This window comes from Hypomesus transpacificus, chromosome 23 (genome assembly GCF_021917145.1).
Source record: "Hypomesus transpacificus isolate Combined female chromosome 23, fHypTra1, whole genome shotgun sequence".
NCBI lineage: Eukaryota > Metazoa > Chordata > Actinopteri > Osmeriformes > Osmeridae > Hypomesus > Hypomesus transpacificus.
Window position 1 is genome coordinate 16,726,581 of NC_061082.1, and position 16,552 is coordinate 16,743,132.

The 16,552-nt window shown below is 44.1% G+C and overlaps 2 protein-coding genes across 4 annotated transcripts; both read right to left on the reverse strand.

The window, feature by feature from the left end:
• Positions 1-392: 392 nt before the first annotated feature.
• On the reverse strand, positions 393-7,240 carry LOC124485239. 2 transcript variants are annotated; one of them, XM_047046703.1, is made up of 10 exons: positions 7,161-7,240; positions 5,685-6,063; positions 3,831-4,861; positions 3,512-3,720; positions 3,081-3,402; positions 2,737-2,880; positions 2,474-2,638; positions 2,044-2,332; positions 995-1,913; positions 393-904 (listed from the first exon to the last, which is right to left on the reverse strand). In XM_047046703.1, the coding sequence occupies exons 3-10, from the start codon at positions 4,671-4,673 to the stop codon at positions 451-453; spliced, it is 3,345 nt and encodes a 1,114-aa protein (XP_046902659.1). In that variant the 5' UTR covers positions 4,674-4,861; positions 5,685-6,063; positions 7,161-7,240; the 3' UTR covers positions 393-450. The 2 variants fall into 2 exon arrangements, with proteins under 2 accessions (XP_046902659.1, XP_046902658.1); XM_047046702.1 differs by having other exon boundaries at positions 5,504-6,063.
• Positions 7,241-8,497: 1,257 nt separating this feature from the next.
• On the reverse strand, positions 8,498-15,710 carry LOC124485240. 2 transcript variants are annotated; one of them, XM_047046705.1, is made up of 10 exons: positions 15,631-15,710; positions 13,790-14,168; positions 11,936-12,966; positions 11,617-11,825; positions 11,186-11,507; positions 10,842-10,985; positions 10,579-10,743; positions 10,149-10,437; positions 9,100-10,018; positions 8,498-9,009 (listed from the first exon to the last, which is right to left on the reverse strand). In XM_047046705.1, the coding sequence occupies exons 3-10, from the start codon at positions 12,776-12,778 to the stop codon at positions 8,556-8,558; spliced, it is 3,345 nt and encodes a 1,114-aa protein (XP_046902661.1). In that variant the 5' UTR covers positions 12,779-12,966; positions 13,790-14,168; positions 15,631-15,710; the 3' UTR covers positions 8,498-8,555. The 2 variants fall into 2 exon arrangements, with proteins under 2 accessions (XP_046902661.1, XP_046902660.1); XM_047046704.1 differs by having other exon boundaries at positions 13,609-14,168.
• Positions 15,711-16,552: the final 842 nt, after the last annotated feature.

Sequence of the window (16,552 nt, forward strand, 5' to 3'; positions counted from 1 at the left end):
ATTGACAGAAAGGTTGGATTTAGTAAGAAACAACAGCTCCTGCACCAAAGACTGATATTTCTACATGAACCATGCAAGGAAAGTACCACAAAATATTCTATTAGAATTGAGTTAATCATGAGGAGCTGAACAAGATGCAGAGAGTTCGGGTCCTGAGGCACGTGGAAATGCCAGCTACCTTTCAGGCAGCCCCCCTTGGTCAGAACTTGGAACCTCTGGCTATCTTTGTCCAGTATTTATTACAGTATTCAGTAACTTTGATATATAAACTTTGGTATAAACATATAAAACATATATAAACATAAAATATAAACATATTGAACATATCAAACATATCAAACATATCAAACATATCAAACATATCAAACATATAAACAAATTGAACATATCAAACATAATAAAATATAAACCATATAAAATATACAAACTAAAACTGAAATCACAAGTGCACTAAGGTGCTTTCCTTTTTTCTAATACATCATTAACCACCCTTTTGAAATGCTCAAAACTTTCATACACCACACCTTCAAAACCCAAAGTGGTGGCCTTTCTGGTTACAGGGCAGAACGTAAAGATTTTCTGGTTGCTTCCAGAAACCGTATCTTTTGAGGGTGTGTATCTCTTACGCTGCCCCCCACAATTGGGTACCTGGCACGCCCCGCATGGCCTCAAGGATCTATGAGGCTTGGCTGGTTTGGACACAGGTACAGGTGGCGGTGCTGCTGGAATAAAGCCAGCACTGCCCTGACTGCAGGATGTCCCCAGCAGCATCATGGATGGAGCCCGTGGCTGTGCCGGGACCACCAGCAGTACTGGCGCTGCAGACACTTGAGGCGGGATGTACGTGGCAGGCTTGGGCTGGATGGGCTTGTTCCCCTGCTCTGCTGGTTTCTTCATTTCTAGCCTGCAATAACATGCGGGGAGTGACAGGATAGTGTAAGCATTCAACTATGTAAATTGGTGGTTAAGTTTACTTGTGAAAGAATGTACTTACCTTCGCTTTGCACCACGCCTTTCCCCAGCCAGGTGATCCAGGTTTTCGTACTGTACCTGAGCTCGAGCTGGAACCGGTAGGGTTGTTGGCAGATTAGGTGCCTCTGGCATGGGGTCATAAGACAGTACTCTCTTGTGGACTTTCACCTTGGGCACAACTGTCGCCCAGTAGTTGGCCTTTTTCTCTTCCTTTCTGATGAAGTTGGAGATTGACTTGGCGTTAAGATTTGGCAGGGGAATGGACAGGTTGCTCAGAATGGGATCGTCCCTAACTTGATCCACAATCCTTTTGTACTGCGCCTTTATAGCAGTATTCACTTTACTGGGGCTGGATTGGAGACTGGCTGGTGGACGGTTTTTCAGCATCTTTATGACCAGGTACAAGAGTCGGGTGTCTTCGGTCACCTGTGCTGCCTGAGGGTAACGCATCCAGCTGAACTTGGTCTTCTGAGCTGCCCTGTTCTCAGGTGTGTCTGCCCCCAGACACCGTCCAAACAGGGTGAAGCCCCATCTGGACTCGTACTTTTTAACAAAGCTCGAAGCGGTCTTGTCGTGGTCTAGAAGGGAACCAGCAGCAGCTACAATCTTCTGCCTCAGCTTGGCAGGTACTAGGTGCTGGTCACTATTGTCTGCCAGTTCCAGAAGCAGCAAGGCCAGTGCTTCTACTTCCTCCAATCCTGGCAGATGCATATGACTCTGTTTCATCAGGACATCCTGCAGTGCAGGGCTATCCTCTTCCTCCACCTGCTCTACTTGTGTGAGGCTGACATGTGCCCTACTGATGGTGTCCATGTGATCTTCCCCTGAATCTGACCACAAGTCAACACCCTCATCTTCTGACTCCTCTTTGCTCTGTTCAGCCGACTCCTCACGATCACCTTCACGAGACTCCTCAACGTCACGAGACTGCTCTTCTTCAACTGCAAATATGTAACGTATAAACAACAAATGTGTCAGGACAGTTAAAACAGTGTTGACAGAAAGGAGTGGGTATGGAAACATGAGTAACATCATTGCTTTATAAGTAAGTGCTGTACTGTGTGACTTTACTCTTTTCTGCATAGTAATCCCCGGCAGTGAAGTCGGTGGACTGGCATGCGGCATATTCCACGCCGAGAAGTTCCTCCTCCTCTGGGCTGTCGTACTTCTCTGGGTAGGGCAGAGGAGCAAAGAAGTTGGGCTCCAGCACGTGGTCTTTGCCGAAGAGCAGTTCAGCCTGCCGGTTCATGCGCTGGATCTGCCTAGCATCCATACAGGTCGTCTGCCGCCCCTTGCCACCAGCAACACGGAGTGATTCCATACGGCTGTTCCACTGCACAGCAAATGTGATAAGATACACCTGAAACACATGACCATGTATATGTGTTACAGAAAATATATACAATTAGGAGGGATGATGTATCAAAGCTATGGAAAACATGTATAATGGATTATAAATAGAACATTTGCTATGAAGGAGTGTTTATATTTCATAATTTACTTGGAATGGCAGAATTCCACATCTCTTTGAAGGAACGGCATTGTACAGGTGTGCATGCAACCCCTCCAAAGAGTTACTGCCTCGTCGGCACCTGTACTTGTTCAACCGAACACCGTTCAGCACCACTTCCTTCACGGACACATAGAGCTGTATACCAGGAGGATCCTGTAGAACACATCACATTGCCAAGCATGTCAAGATGATTTTACAATGTCTAGATAAAGAAAGAACTTTAGGGATTAACTACAAAGTCATAAACTCACCTGCATACAACTGAGATGCTTGCTTGCGTTTGTCCAGTGAGCATCGACTGCCTCTGCTGACTTAAAGAGGTGGATTCCATCAATATCAAGGCCAGCTGGTCCCTTGAACTCGGCAATGATGGCCTCCACCACAGACGCAGTCTCCTGTAACATTCAATCCCATTTCAATAATTCAAAATCACATTTCAAAAATTGAAGTTTTGTTGTGCTCATTTCTAATGATTGTATATGTATCTTTCATGATTAGATTTGATCGTAATTCAGTACAGTAAAAAATATTTTAACAAAAGGTGACAGATGCTTCATACTTATGTTACTCATGCATAGATTTCTTTAAAACATACCTCAACACCTCGGGTGATGCGTCTGACGTAGGCCTTCACCTGGTGAGGCTTGAGGAAATGGATCATTTCCTCTTCAGCATGGTTGGTATACAGGTCAGGGTTACCATTCCTGACTGCCTGGACCAGCAGCATCATGTCATCCCGGTTGTAGGCCATCACTGCCCCTGCCAAGGCACTCATGAAGACGCCGTACTTTGCATGGCTCTGTTTGATGACGACTGCTTCCCAGCGGTGCAGCCAGTGTCGGACATCCAGTCTGACCATGGTGCCCTCCTGAACCCAGTCATGGAACAGGGTCTCAAGAAACGATGACCCACTGTCACTGAAATGATATCAACGTTTGTTGCATCACATGTACAAAAAGGTCAATGAATTTAAATATCAATTTCCTCATTAGTGTTATCATTATAAATAATTGTTGTTTAATTTACCGACAGCAGTTGTTGTCTGCATAGATTATTTTGGGCGCTGGGGCCTTGGCACGCCGAAACCTGGCAATCAGGCCTCTTGCCATACGCCTGTAGCACCCCTCAGACTCTGCTGCCACGACCACTGTTGTCACAAACTGGCCCCACTCGTTTAATACACTGGTGACATACTGCATGGTGTCCTGGCCATCACCGTATATCTTCTTGAGGATCTAAAAAACACATTGTTTCTTTATAAATCATAATGCACAATTCAATCATCAAGAACTAGTGAGTTCATGAGTATGACAGAATACTGATCGAAGTGATATTATATACAAACCTTTTTTGTGCCATCGATGCAGAGTATTTCTCCAGTTGTGCTGAGGATGGAGGCCCTGTACACTGGAATCATCTCCATCTCTGCAATGAGGTGTGCGCGCCTCAAGACAGCAGGACATGGCAGGGGGGACATGGGGAGAGGAGGGGTGTAGCTGCCAGCAGCTTTAACATAGGGCAGAATTCCTGAAGTGTGTGCCTCATACAGGAGGGTCTGGTATAGGTCGCGGCGCTCCACATACCACTCGTCATGGCCCTGCTGCAAGAGTCTTTGCACCTTACTCATGGACGTGGAGTTTAGCCGGTCGCCTAGCAGGGTGACCACGCCTCTGTCAATGGCACGCTTACCACACAGAATGGCAGGGAACATGCACCTGATGGCTGGGGCAAGCTTCATCAATATTTTGGGACTGTATGCCATCCACAGGTACTGTTGTGCATCTCCTCTATCTGGCTGCCTAACCTTTTCACAAAATGGACACTTCAGCTTCTCGGTCAACAGGGTGTAGTAGTTCTTCATCCCGCACACTTGCCGAGCATAGCTGCCAAAGCCCTTCAACTCCAGGTATTCCCCTGGCGGTGCACAGCAGTCTGTGTTGGGACAGCGGATCTTGGCTTGCATGACGCCGACTGGTCTCCAGAAGAAGGTATGAGTTGTGAAAAAAGCCAGCATGTTGGGCACCGCTCCCTTGACAGATGTAGGTAGAGGAGGTGGGTGGAACTCCATCTTTTTCTTCAACAGCTTTCTCTCCACTGTCTCTCCGCTGGCGTTCCTGTACGTGGTTGAGCGTTCAAAAAGACCGTAAGTCTCGTCTTGTTTAAGCCACTTGACATTCGGAGCTGCCATACCAAGGGCTTGAGCAGATGCAGGTGGTTGGTCCCAGTATCTCTGCCATCCCTCCAGCACTACGCCCCCGGAGTCTGAGGAAAAGGCCTCTGCTTGAGATGTGCTGGGTCTGTTTTCCCCTGGTTTGAGCTTTCCCCAGGTGGTAAGCTGTGTGGAGACAGGCACCTCGGACTCGTGAAGGAGTTTTTCTGAAGAGACACACAAAAATTGCAATTAGTGCTTTATAATAATACATTTCATTTAGTAGATACATGTCATTAGACCAAAACACTTTTGGCATCAATTTTGTTCGAATAATAGAAGAACACAATGTATAAATATGTACATGAATTACAGTATGTAATATTGTATAAGGGACTTGTTTGACTGTTGCCTCTTTTACGGTATCAGTGCACTGACCTCTGAGACCCTTTAAGGAAACGATTCTGTGCATTTTATATATGTACTGTCCACCTACTGTATTTCAGCATGTCATGAGAGACAGGGTATTCATTCATGCTCTCAGTTTGTCCTGAACTGATGATTTGATCCGGCCATCCTTTGTTGTGACTCTTTTCAGCCTGCCTTCATACTGAGAATTCACCTAACAATTACCCACCTGCAGCAGTCAACAGTTCAGCATCAGTTGCATAGTTGGGATCCTGCTCTAACCTGGAGGCCGTGCACTCAGCCTTCTTTCTTTCTACCTTCTCTGTTTTCTGTTTCTACAAGAAATGTATAGTAAATGCCTTTGTGATGACGGTGATGATAGGTGCTAATTCTATTCATCAACAAAACAGTAATTGATTGTGAAAGCATCTAAAGACAAGACATTCACTCAGTCATCTTACCTCCAACCTCTTCTCAAGATGACAAGTCACCGAAGGGAACTCCTTGACAAATTCAAGCAGCCGTGTCTTTTCCCACTTGAGAAAGTCGTTCTGCTCCCCCTTCAAGCAGTACTCGGCGAGCAACCACACAACCCATCCTATGTCGTTTTCAAGTAACCATTTGAAGGATTGCCCGGCGTACCTTCCAAATGTACAGACCAACTGGGCTGTCCACATCTCCCCTCCAGATTTCTTCGCCTCCGCCTCTGCCGTTTCAGGATTCAGCCATGTGGGGTCTATTGCTGCGCAGGGTGCATTGGCCACATGGTCAGCCACGCTCTTGGCTTCCTCCGTACAGTGCAGCCTTGCCTCTCCCGGCCTGTACAAAGGGATCTTCGGGTACTGGTGTTGCTTGAGGTGGGAGTGTAACTGATGCTTGGAAGTGAATTCTTTCCCACAAACATCACACTTGTTTTCCTTGGCGAAATGGGTCTTCATGTGTCGTGTCAAATTTGATTTTAAAGTGAAACTTTTGCTACACACGTTACACTTCTCCATGTTTCAAGCAGGAAACTTGGGACCTGTGGAAACAGGAATAGAAAACTTAAACTTCTCCCTATCCAAAATCAGCAGTTACATGTACACAAACAATATAAATCCATGCTACAATTCCGTTTCAAACTGCACAGCAGACAAGTCACACACCCAAAACACGTACCTCATACCTAAATATTGCAGCAAAGCTACCAGATTATCGATCAGTGAAAAACTGGCTCATATTTAATGACAAGAGGAACATGTATAATCCGCATGTGTAAACAATGGCGTTTTTGCCGTTTTTTAGAGAATCAATCAACACAGCAAAACTGACACCTAGGTAGCTAGCTAGCTAGATGCACCCCCGAATTACCTACAAAATGAGCCAAGAATTAAGAAATTTGAACGAAAATTAGAGAAACGAGAGCATTAAATGTAGCTGGATCTCCGGTTCATATGTAGCTTAAACAATAGCGTTTTTGCCATTTTTCAGAGAATGAATCAACAAAGCAAAACTGACACCTAACTAGTTACATACACCACCGAATTACTTACAGAAAGAGCCAAGAATTAAGAAATGTGAATTTAAATGAGAGAAACGAGAGGATTAAATGTAGCTGGAAACTCCGGTTCATATGTTGCTAGCTAGCTTAAACAATGGCGTTGTTGCCGTTTTTCAGAGAATAATTCAACACAGCAAAACTGACACCTTGGTAGTTACATGCACCCCCGAATTACCTACAAAATGAGCCAAGAATTAAGAAATTTGAACGAAAATTAGAGAAACGAGAGCATTAAATGTAGCTGGATCTCCGGTTCATATGTAGCTTAAACAATAGCGTTTTTGCCATTTTTCAGAGAATGAATCAACAAAGCAAAACTGACACCTAACTAGTTACATACACCACCGAATTACTTACAGAAAGAGCCAAGAATTAAGAAATGTGAATTTAAATGAGAGAAACGAGAGGATTAAATGTAGCTGGAAACTCCGGTTCATATGTTGCTAGCTAGCTTAAACAATGGCGTTGTTGCCGTTTTTCAGAGAATAATTCAGCACAACAAAACTGACACCTAGCTAGTTACATGCACCCCCGAATTACTTACAAAAAGAGCCAAGAATTAAGAAATTAGAACTTACCTCGGAAAAACGAGAGCATTGACTGTATATTACTGTATTCGCATGTTACTAGCAGCCGCCATTGTTTTTAAAATACAGACGAACCTAGTTTGACGTCACGGACAAACATGAGCCTGATTGGTCTGTTGAGCAAAGGGCTCGCTCAACATGGCTCAATGATTGGCTAATTTCTGCTCAACTCTGCTCAGCTCTGCTCAGCTCTGCTCAACCATTGGCCGCTAGTAGGGACTTGTCTGTTCGACCGCCTGGGAATGGCTCACCTCCCCCCCAAGTCCCTATTGCTCATCCTGGGATCACGATCACTTCCTGGGATCTCGTGATGGCGCTTTATTACACATTGTAGTTATTATATATGAATACATGAATTAAAACTCTCCCAAATCTTTTTAATTAATTGAAAAACAACCGAGATTAATCTTATTTGTCAGACAGGTTGGATTTAGTAAAAAACAACATCCCCTGCACCAAAGAATTATATTTCTACATGAACCATGCAAGGAAAGTACCACAAAATATTCTATTAGAATTGACAGAAAGGTTGGATTTAGTAAGAAACAACAGCTCCTGCACCAAAGAATGATATTTCTACATGAACCATGCAAGGAAAGTACCACAAAATATTCTATTAGAATTGACAGAAAGGTTGGATTTAGTAAGAAACAACAGCTCCTGCACCAAAGAATGATATTTCTACATGAACCATGCAAGGAAAGTACCACAAAATATTCTATTAGAATTGACAGAAAGGTTGGATTTAGTAAGAAACAATAGCTCCTGCACCAAAGAATGATATTTCTACATGAACCATGCAAGGAAAGTACCACAAAATATTCTATTAGAATTGACAGAAAGGTTGGATTTAGTAAGAAACAACAGCTCCTGCACCAAAGAAGGATATTTCTACATGAACCATGCAAGGAAAGTACCACAAAATATTCTATTAGAATTGACAGAAAGGTTGGATTTAGTAAGAAACAACAGCTCCTGCACCAAAGACTGATATTTCTACATGAACCATGCAAGGAAAGTACCACAAAATATTCTATTAGAATTGAGTTAATCATGAGGAGCTGAACAAGATGCAGAGAGTTCGGGTCCTGAGGCACGTGGAAATGCCAGCTACCTTTCAGGCAGCCCCCCTTGGTCAGAACTTGGAACCTCTGGCTATCTTTGTCCAGTATTTATTACAGTATTCAGTAACTTTGATATATAAACTTTGGTATAAACATATAAAACATATATAAACATAAAATATAAACATATTGAACATATCAAACATATCAAACATATCAAACATATCAAACATATCAAACATATAAACAAATTGAACATATCAAACATAATAAAATATAAACCATATAAAATATACAAACTAAAACTGAAATCACAAGTGCACTAAGGTGCTTTCCTTTTTTCTAATACATCATTAACCACCCTTTTGAAATGCTCAAAACTTTCATACACCACACCTTCAAAACCCAAAGTGGTGGCCTTTCTGGTTACAGGGCAGAACGTAAAGATTTTCTGGTTGCTTCCAGAAACCGTATCTTTTGAGGGTGTGTATCTCTTACGCTGCCCCCCACAATTGGGTACCTGGCACGCCCCGCATGGCCTCAAGGATCTATGAGGCTTGGCTGGTTTGGACACAGGTACAGGTGGCGGTGCTGCTGGAATAAAGCCAGCACTGCCCTGACTGCAGGATGTCCCCAGCAGCATCATGGATGGAGCCCGTGGCTGTGCCGGGACCACCAGCAGTACTGGCGCTGCAGACACTTGAGGCGGGATGTACGTGGCAGGCTTGGGCTGGATGGGCTTGTTCCCCTGCTCTGCTGGTTTCTTCATTTCTAGCCTGCAATAACATGCGGGGAGTGACAGGATAGTGTAAGCATTCAACTATGTAAATTGGTGGTTAAGTTTACTTGTGAAAGAATGTACTTACCTTCGCTTTGCACCACGCCTTTCCCCAGCCAGGTGATCCAGGTTTTCGTACTGTACCTGAGCTCGAGCTGGAACCGGTAGGGTTGTTGGCAGATTAGGTGCCTCTGGCATGGGGTCATAAGACAGTACTCTCTTGTGGACTTTCACCTTGGGCACAACTGTCGCCCAGTAGTTGGCCTTTTTCTCTTCCTTTCTGATGAAGTTGGAGATTGACTTGGCGTTAAGATTTGGCAGGGGAATGGACAGGTTGCTCAGAATGGGATCGTCCCTAACTTGATCCACAATCCTTTTGTACTGCGCCTTTATAGCAGTATTCACTTTACTGGGGCTGGATTGGAGACTGGCTGGTGGACGGTTTTTCAGCATCTTTATGACCAGGTACAAGAGTCGGGTGTCTTCGGTCACCTGTGCTGCCTGAGGGTAACGCATCCAGCTGAACTTGGTCTTCTGAGCTGCCCTGTTCTCAGGTGTGTCTGCCCCCAGACACCGTCCAAACAGGGTGAAGCCCCATCTGGACTCGTACTTTTTAACAAAGCTCGAAGCGGTCTTGTCGTGGTCTAGAAGGGAACCAGCAGCAGCTACAATCTTCTGCCTCAGCTTGGCAGGTACTAGGTGCTGGTCACTATTGTCTGCCAGTTCCAGAAGCAGCAAGGCCAGTGCTTCTACTTCCTCCAATCCTGGCAGATGCATATGACTCTGTTTCATCAGGACATCCTGCAGTGCAGGGCTATCCTCTTCCTCCACCTGCTCTACTTGTGTGAGGCTGACATGTGCCCTACTGATGGTGTCCATGTGATCTTCCCCTGAATCTGACCACAAGTCAACACCCTCATCTTCTGACTCCTCTTTGCTCTGTTCAGCCGACTCCTCACGATCACCTTCACGAGACTCCTCAACGTCACGAGACTGCTCTTCTTCAACTGCAAATATGTAACGTATAAACAACAAATGTGTCAGGACAGTTAAAACAGTGTTGACAGAAAGGAGTGGGTATGGAAACATGAGTAACATCATTGCTTTATAAGTAAGTGCTGTACTGTGTGACTTTACTCTTTTCTGCATAGTAATCCCCGGCAGTGAAGTCGGTGGACTGGCATGCGGCATATTCCACGCCGAGAAGTTCCTCCTCCTCTGGGCTGTCGTACTTCTCTGGGTAGGGCAGAGGAGCAAAGAAGTTGGGCTCCAGCACGTGGTCTTTGCCGAAGAGCAGTTCAGCCTGCCGGTTCATGCGCTGGATCTGCCTAGCATCCATACAGGTCGTCTGCCGCCCCTTGCCACCAGCAACACGGAGTGATTCCATACGGCTGTTCCACTGCACAGCAAATGTGATAAGATACACCTGAAACACATGACCATGTATATGTGTTACAGAAAATATATACAATTAGGAGGGATGATGTATCAAAGCTATGGAAAACATGTATAATGGATTATAAATAGAACATTTGCTATGAAGGAGTGTTTATATTTCATAATTTACTTGGAATGGCAGAATTCCACATCTCTTTGAAGGAACGGCATTGTACAGGTGTGCATGCAACCCCTCCAAAGAGTTACTGCCTCGTCGGCACCTGTACTTGTTCAACCGAACACCGTTCAGCACCACTTCCTTCACGGACACATAGAGCTGTATACCAGGAGGATCCTGTAGAACACATCACATTGCCAAGCATGTCAAGATGATTTTACAATGTCTAGATAAAGAAAGAACTTTAGGGATTAACTACAAAGTCATAAACTCACCTGCATACAACTGAGATGCTTGCTTGCGTTTGTCCAGTGAGCATCGACTGCCTCTGCTGACTTAAAGAGGTGGATTCCATCAATATCAAGGCCAGCTGGTCCCTTGAACTCGGCAATGATGGCCTCCACCACAGACGCAGTCTCCTGTAACATTCAATCCCATTTCAATAATTCAAAATCACATTTCAAAAATTGAAGTTTTGTTGTGCTCATTTCTAATGATTGTATATGTATCTTTCATGATTAGATTTGATCGTAATTCAGTACAGTAAAAAATATTTTAACAAAAGGTGACAGATGCTTCATACTTATGTTACTCATGCATAGATTTCTTTAAAACATACCTCAACACCTCGGGTGATGCGTCTGACGTAGGCCTTCACCTGGTGAGGCTTGAGGAAATGGATCATTTCCTCTTCAGCATGGTTGGTATACAGGTCAGGGTTACCATTCCTGACTGCCTGGACCAGCAGCATCATGTCATCCCGGTTGTAGGCCATCACTGCCCCTGCCAAGGCACTCATGAAGACGCCGTACTTTGCATGGCTCTGTTTGATGACGACTGCTTCCCAGCGGTGCAGCCAGTGTCGGACATCCAGTCTGACCATGGTGCCCTCCTGAACCCAGTCATGGAACAGGGTCTCAAGAAACGATGACCCACTGTCACTGAAATGATATCAACGTTTGTTGCATCACATGTACAAAAAGGTCAATGAATTTAAATATCAATTTCCTCATTAGTGTTATCATTATAAATAATTGTTGTTTAATTTACCGACAGCAGTTGTTGTCTGCATAGATTATTTTGGGCGCTGGGGCCTTGGCACGCCGAAACCTGGCAATCAGGCCTCTTGCCATACGCCTGTAGCACCCCTCAGACTCTGCTGCCACGACCACTGTTGTCACAAACTGGCCCCACTCGTTTAATACACTGGTGACATACTGCATGGTGTCCTGGCCATCACCGTATATCTTCTTGAGGATCTAAAAAACACATTGTTTCTTTATAAATCATAATGCACAATTCAATCATCAAGAACTAGTGAGTTCATGAGTATGACAGAATACTGATCGAAGTGATATTATATACAAACCTTTTTTGTGCCATCGATGCAGAGTATTTCTCCAGTTGTGCTGAGGATGGAGGCCCTGTACACTGGAATCATCTCCATCTCTGCAATGAGGTGTGCGCGCCTCAAGACAGCAGGACATGGCAGGGGGGACATGGGGAGAGGAGGGGTGTAGCTGCCAGCAGCTTTAACATAGGGCAGAATTCCTGAAGTGTGTGCCTCATACAGGAGGGTCTGGTATAGGTCGCGGCGCTCCACATACCACTCGTCATGGCCCTGCTGCAAGAGTCTTTGCACCTTACTCATGGACGTGGAGTTTAGCCGGTCGCCTAGCAGGGTGACCACGCCTCTGTCAATGGCACGCTTACCACACAGAATGGCAGGGAACATGCACCTGATGGCTGGGGCAAGCTTCATCAATATTTTGGGACTGTATGCCATCCACAGGTACTGTTGTGCATCTCCTCTATCTGGCTGCCTAACCTTTTCACAAAATGGACACTTCAGCTTCTCGGTCAACAGGGTGTAGTAGTTCTTCATCCCGCACACTTGCCGAGCATAGCTGCCAAAGCCCTTCAACTCCAGGTATTCCCCTGGCGGTGCACAGCAGTCTGTGTTGGGACAGCGGATCTTGGCTTGCATGACGCCGACTGGTCTCCAGAAGAAGGTATGAGTTGTGAAAAAAGCCAGCATGTTGGGCACCGCTCCCTTGACAGATGTAGGTAGAGGAGGTGGGTGGAACTCCATCTTTTTCTTCAACAGCTTTCTCTCCACTGTCTCTCCGCTGGCGTTCCTGTACGTGGTTGAGCGTTCAAAAAGACCGTAAGTCTCGTCTTGTTTAAGCCACTTGACATTCGGAGCTGCCATACCAAGGGCTTGAGCAGATGCAGGTGGTTGGTCCCAGTATCTCTGCCATCCCTCCAGCACTACGCCCCCGGAGTCTGAGGAAAAGGCCTCTGCTTGAGATGTGCTGGGTCTGTTTTCCCCTGGTTTGAGCTTTCCCCAGGTGGTAAGCTGTGTGGAGACAGGCACCTCGGACTCGTGAAGGAGTTTTTCTGAAGAGACACACAAAAATTGCAATTAGTGCTTTATAATAATACATTTCATTTAGTAGATACATGTCATTAGACCAAAACACTTTTGGCATCAATTTTGTTCGAATAATAGAAGAACACAATGTATAAATATGTACATGAATTACAGTATGTAATATTGTATAAGGGACTTGTTTGACTGTTGCCTCTTTTACGGTATCAGTGCACTGACCTCTGAGACCCTTTAAGGAAACGATTCTGTGCATTTTATATATGTACTGTCCACCTACTGTATTTCAGCATGTCATGAGAGACAGGGTATTCATTCATGCTCTCAGTTTGTCCTGAACTGATGATTTGATCCGGCCATCCTTTGTTGTGACTCTTTTCAGCCTGCCTTCATACTGAGAATTCACCTAACAATTACCCACCTGCAGCAGTCAACAGTTCAGCATCAGTTGCATAGTTGGGATCCTGCTCTAACCTGGAGGCCGTGCACTCAGCCTTCTTTCTTTCTACCTTCTCTGTTTTCTGTTTCTACAAGAAATGTATAGTAAATGCCTTTGTGATGACGGTGATGATAGGTGCTAATTCTATTCATCAACAAAACAGTAATTGATTGTGAAAGCATCTAAAGACAAGACATTCACTCAGTCATCTTACCTCCAACCTCTTCTCAAGATGACAAGTCACCGAAGGGAACTCCTTGACAAATTCAAGCAGCCGTGTCTTTTCCCACTTGAGAAAGTCGTTCTGCTCCCCCTTCAAGCAGTACTCGGCGAGCAACCACACAACCCATCCTATGTCGTTTTCAAGTAACCATTTGAAGGATTGCCCGGCGTACCTTCCAAATGTACAGACCAACTGGGCTGTCCACATCTCCCCTCCAGATTTCTTCGCCTCCGCCTCTGCCGTTTCAGGATTCAGCCATGTGGGGTCTATTGCTGCGCAGGGTGCATTGGCCACATGGTCAGCCACGCTCTTGGCTTCCTCCGTACAGTGCAGCCTTGCCTCTCCCGGCCTGTACAAAGGGATCTTCGGGTACTGGTGTTGCTTGAGGTGGGAGTGTAACTGATGCTTGGAAGTGAATTCTTTCCCACAAACATCACACTTGTTTTCCTTGGCGAAATGGGTCTTCATGTGTCGTGTCAAATTTGATTTTAAAGTGAAACTTTTGCTACACACGTTACACTTCTCCATGTTTCAAGCAGGAAACTTGGGACCTGTGGAAACAGGAATAGAAAACTTAAACTTCTCCCTATCCAAAATCAGCAGTTACATGTACACAAACAATATAAATCCATGCTACAATTCCGTTTCAAACTGCACAGCAGACAAGTCACACACCCAAAACACGTACCTCATACCTAAATATTGCAGCAAAGCTACCAGATTATCGATCAGTGAAAAACTGGCTCATATTTAATGACAAGAGGAACATGTATAATCCGCATGTGTAAACAATGGCGTTTTTGCCGTTTTTTAGAGAATCAATCAACACAGCAAAACTGACACCTAGGTAGCTAGCTAGCTAGATGCACCCCCGAATTACCTACAAAATGAGCCAAGAATTAAGAAATTTGAACGAAAATTAGAGAAACGAGAGCATTAAATGTAGCTGGATCTCCGGTTCATATGTAGCTTAAACAATAGCGTTTTTGCCATTTTTCAGAGAATGAATCAACAAAGCAAAACTGACACCTAACTAGTTACATACACCACCGAATTACTTACAGAAAGAGCCAAGAATTAAGAAATGTGAATTTAAATGAGAGAAACGAGAGGATTAAATGTAGCTGGAAACTCCGGTTCATATGTTGCTAGCTAGCTTAAACAATGGCGTTGTTGCCGTTTTTCAGAGAATAATTCAACACAGCAAAACTGACACCTTGGTAGTTACATGCACCCCCGAATTACCTACAAAATGAGCTAAGAATTAAGAAATTTGAACGAAAATTAGAGAAACGAGAGCATTAAATGTAGCTGGATCTCCGGTTCATATGTAGCTTAAACAATAGCGTTTTTGCCATTTTTCAGAGAATGAATCAACAAAGCAAAACTGACACCTAACTAGTTACATACACCACCGAATTACTTACAGAAAGAGCCAAGAATTTAGAAATGTGAATTTAAATGAGAGAAACGAGAGGATTAAATGTAGCTGGAAACTCCGGTTCATATGTTGCTAGCTAGCTTAAACAATGGCGTTGTTGCCGTTTTTCAGAGAATAATTCAACACAGCAAAACTGACACCTTGGTAGTTACATGCACCCCCGAATTACCTACAAAATGAGCCAAGAATTAAGAAATTTGAACGAAAATTAGAGAAACGAGAGCATTAAATGTAGCTGGATCTCCGGTTCATATGTAGCTTAAACAATAGCGTTTTTGCCATTTTTCAGAGAATGAATCAACAAAGCAAAACTGACACCTAACTAGTTACATACACCACCGAATTACTTACAGAAAGAGCCAAGAATTAAGAAATGTGAATTTAAATGAGAGAAACGAGAGGATTAAATGTAGCTGGAAACTCCGGTTCATATGTTGCTAGCTAGCTTAAACAATGGCGTTGTTGCCGTTTTTCAGAGAATAATTCAGCACAACAAAACTGACACCTAGCTAGTTACATGCACCCCCGAATTACTTACAAAAAGAGCCAAGAATTAAGAAATTAGAACTTACCTCGGAAAAACGAGAGCATTGACTGTATATTACTGTATTCGCATGTTACTAGCAGCCGCCATTGTTTTTAAAATACAGACGAACCTAGTTTGACGTCACGGACAAACATGAGCCTGATTGGTCTGTTGAGCAAAGGGCTCGCTCAACATGGCTCAATGATTGGCTAATTTCTGCTCAACTCTGCTCAGCTCTGCTCAGCTCTGCTCAACCATTGGCCGCTAGTAGGGACTTGTCTGTTCGACCGCCTGGGAATGGCTCATGACCCCCCCAAGTACATATTGCTCAACCCTGGGATCGATCGAAAATGATCAAAAAGGATGGTTCCATCTGGTGGTCAGTGTTATTTACAGAAATTGTCATATACAAGGCCTGGTTTATTGAAATCTACTAGTCTGCTGAATGTTTTGTTTATTATTTTCATAGTTACCTTTTTGTAATGTATCAGTACATTCTCACTTTGTCTGGAAGACATCAAAGCCCTTCACAGAACTCGTGACCACACAGGGGGTACAGCCAGCGCACAGTGGGGTGTATTCACACCTGTGGTAGTGGCGGAGAAGAAACAAGGACTTCTAATTGCTTTGATGTGTCTTTTTTTACACTATCCCACCCCTTCTGAAACCCAAGCATACAGAGACTCCAAAATACTTTTACAACTTTTATTTTTCACCCAGAATGTGTTTCATTTAAAAGGCAATGAATGAAAACACAAGTAAACAAGATCTGTTTGGTTTAAAGCTCGCTCACCACGACAAGGTACAGATCTACGAGCGAGAACACGAGACAAACATGTGAACAATAGTTAAACATGACAGACATACAAACATCACAAGGACACGCGCACATAAATAACATTGATAATAATTAAAAACACAAACTTGTACTTAAGATAAAAATTAACAATTAGTTTGTACAGGCCAAA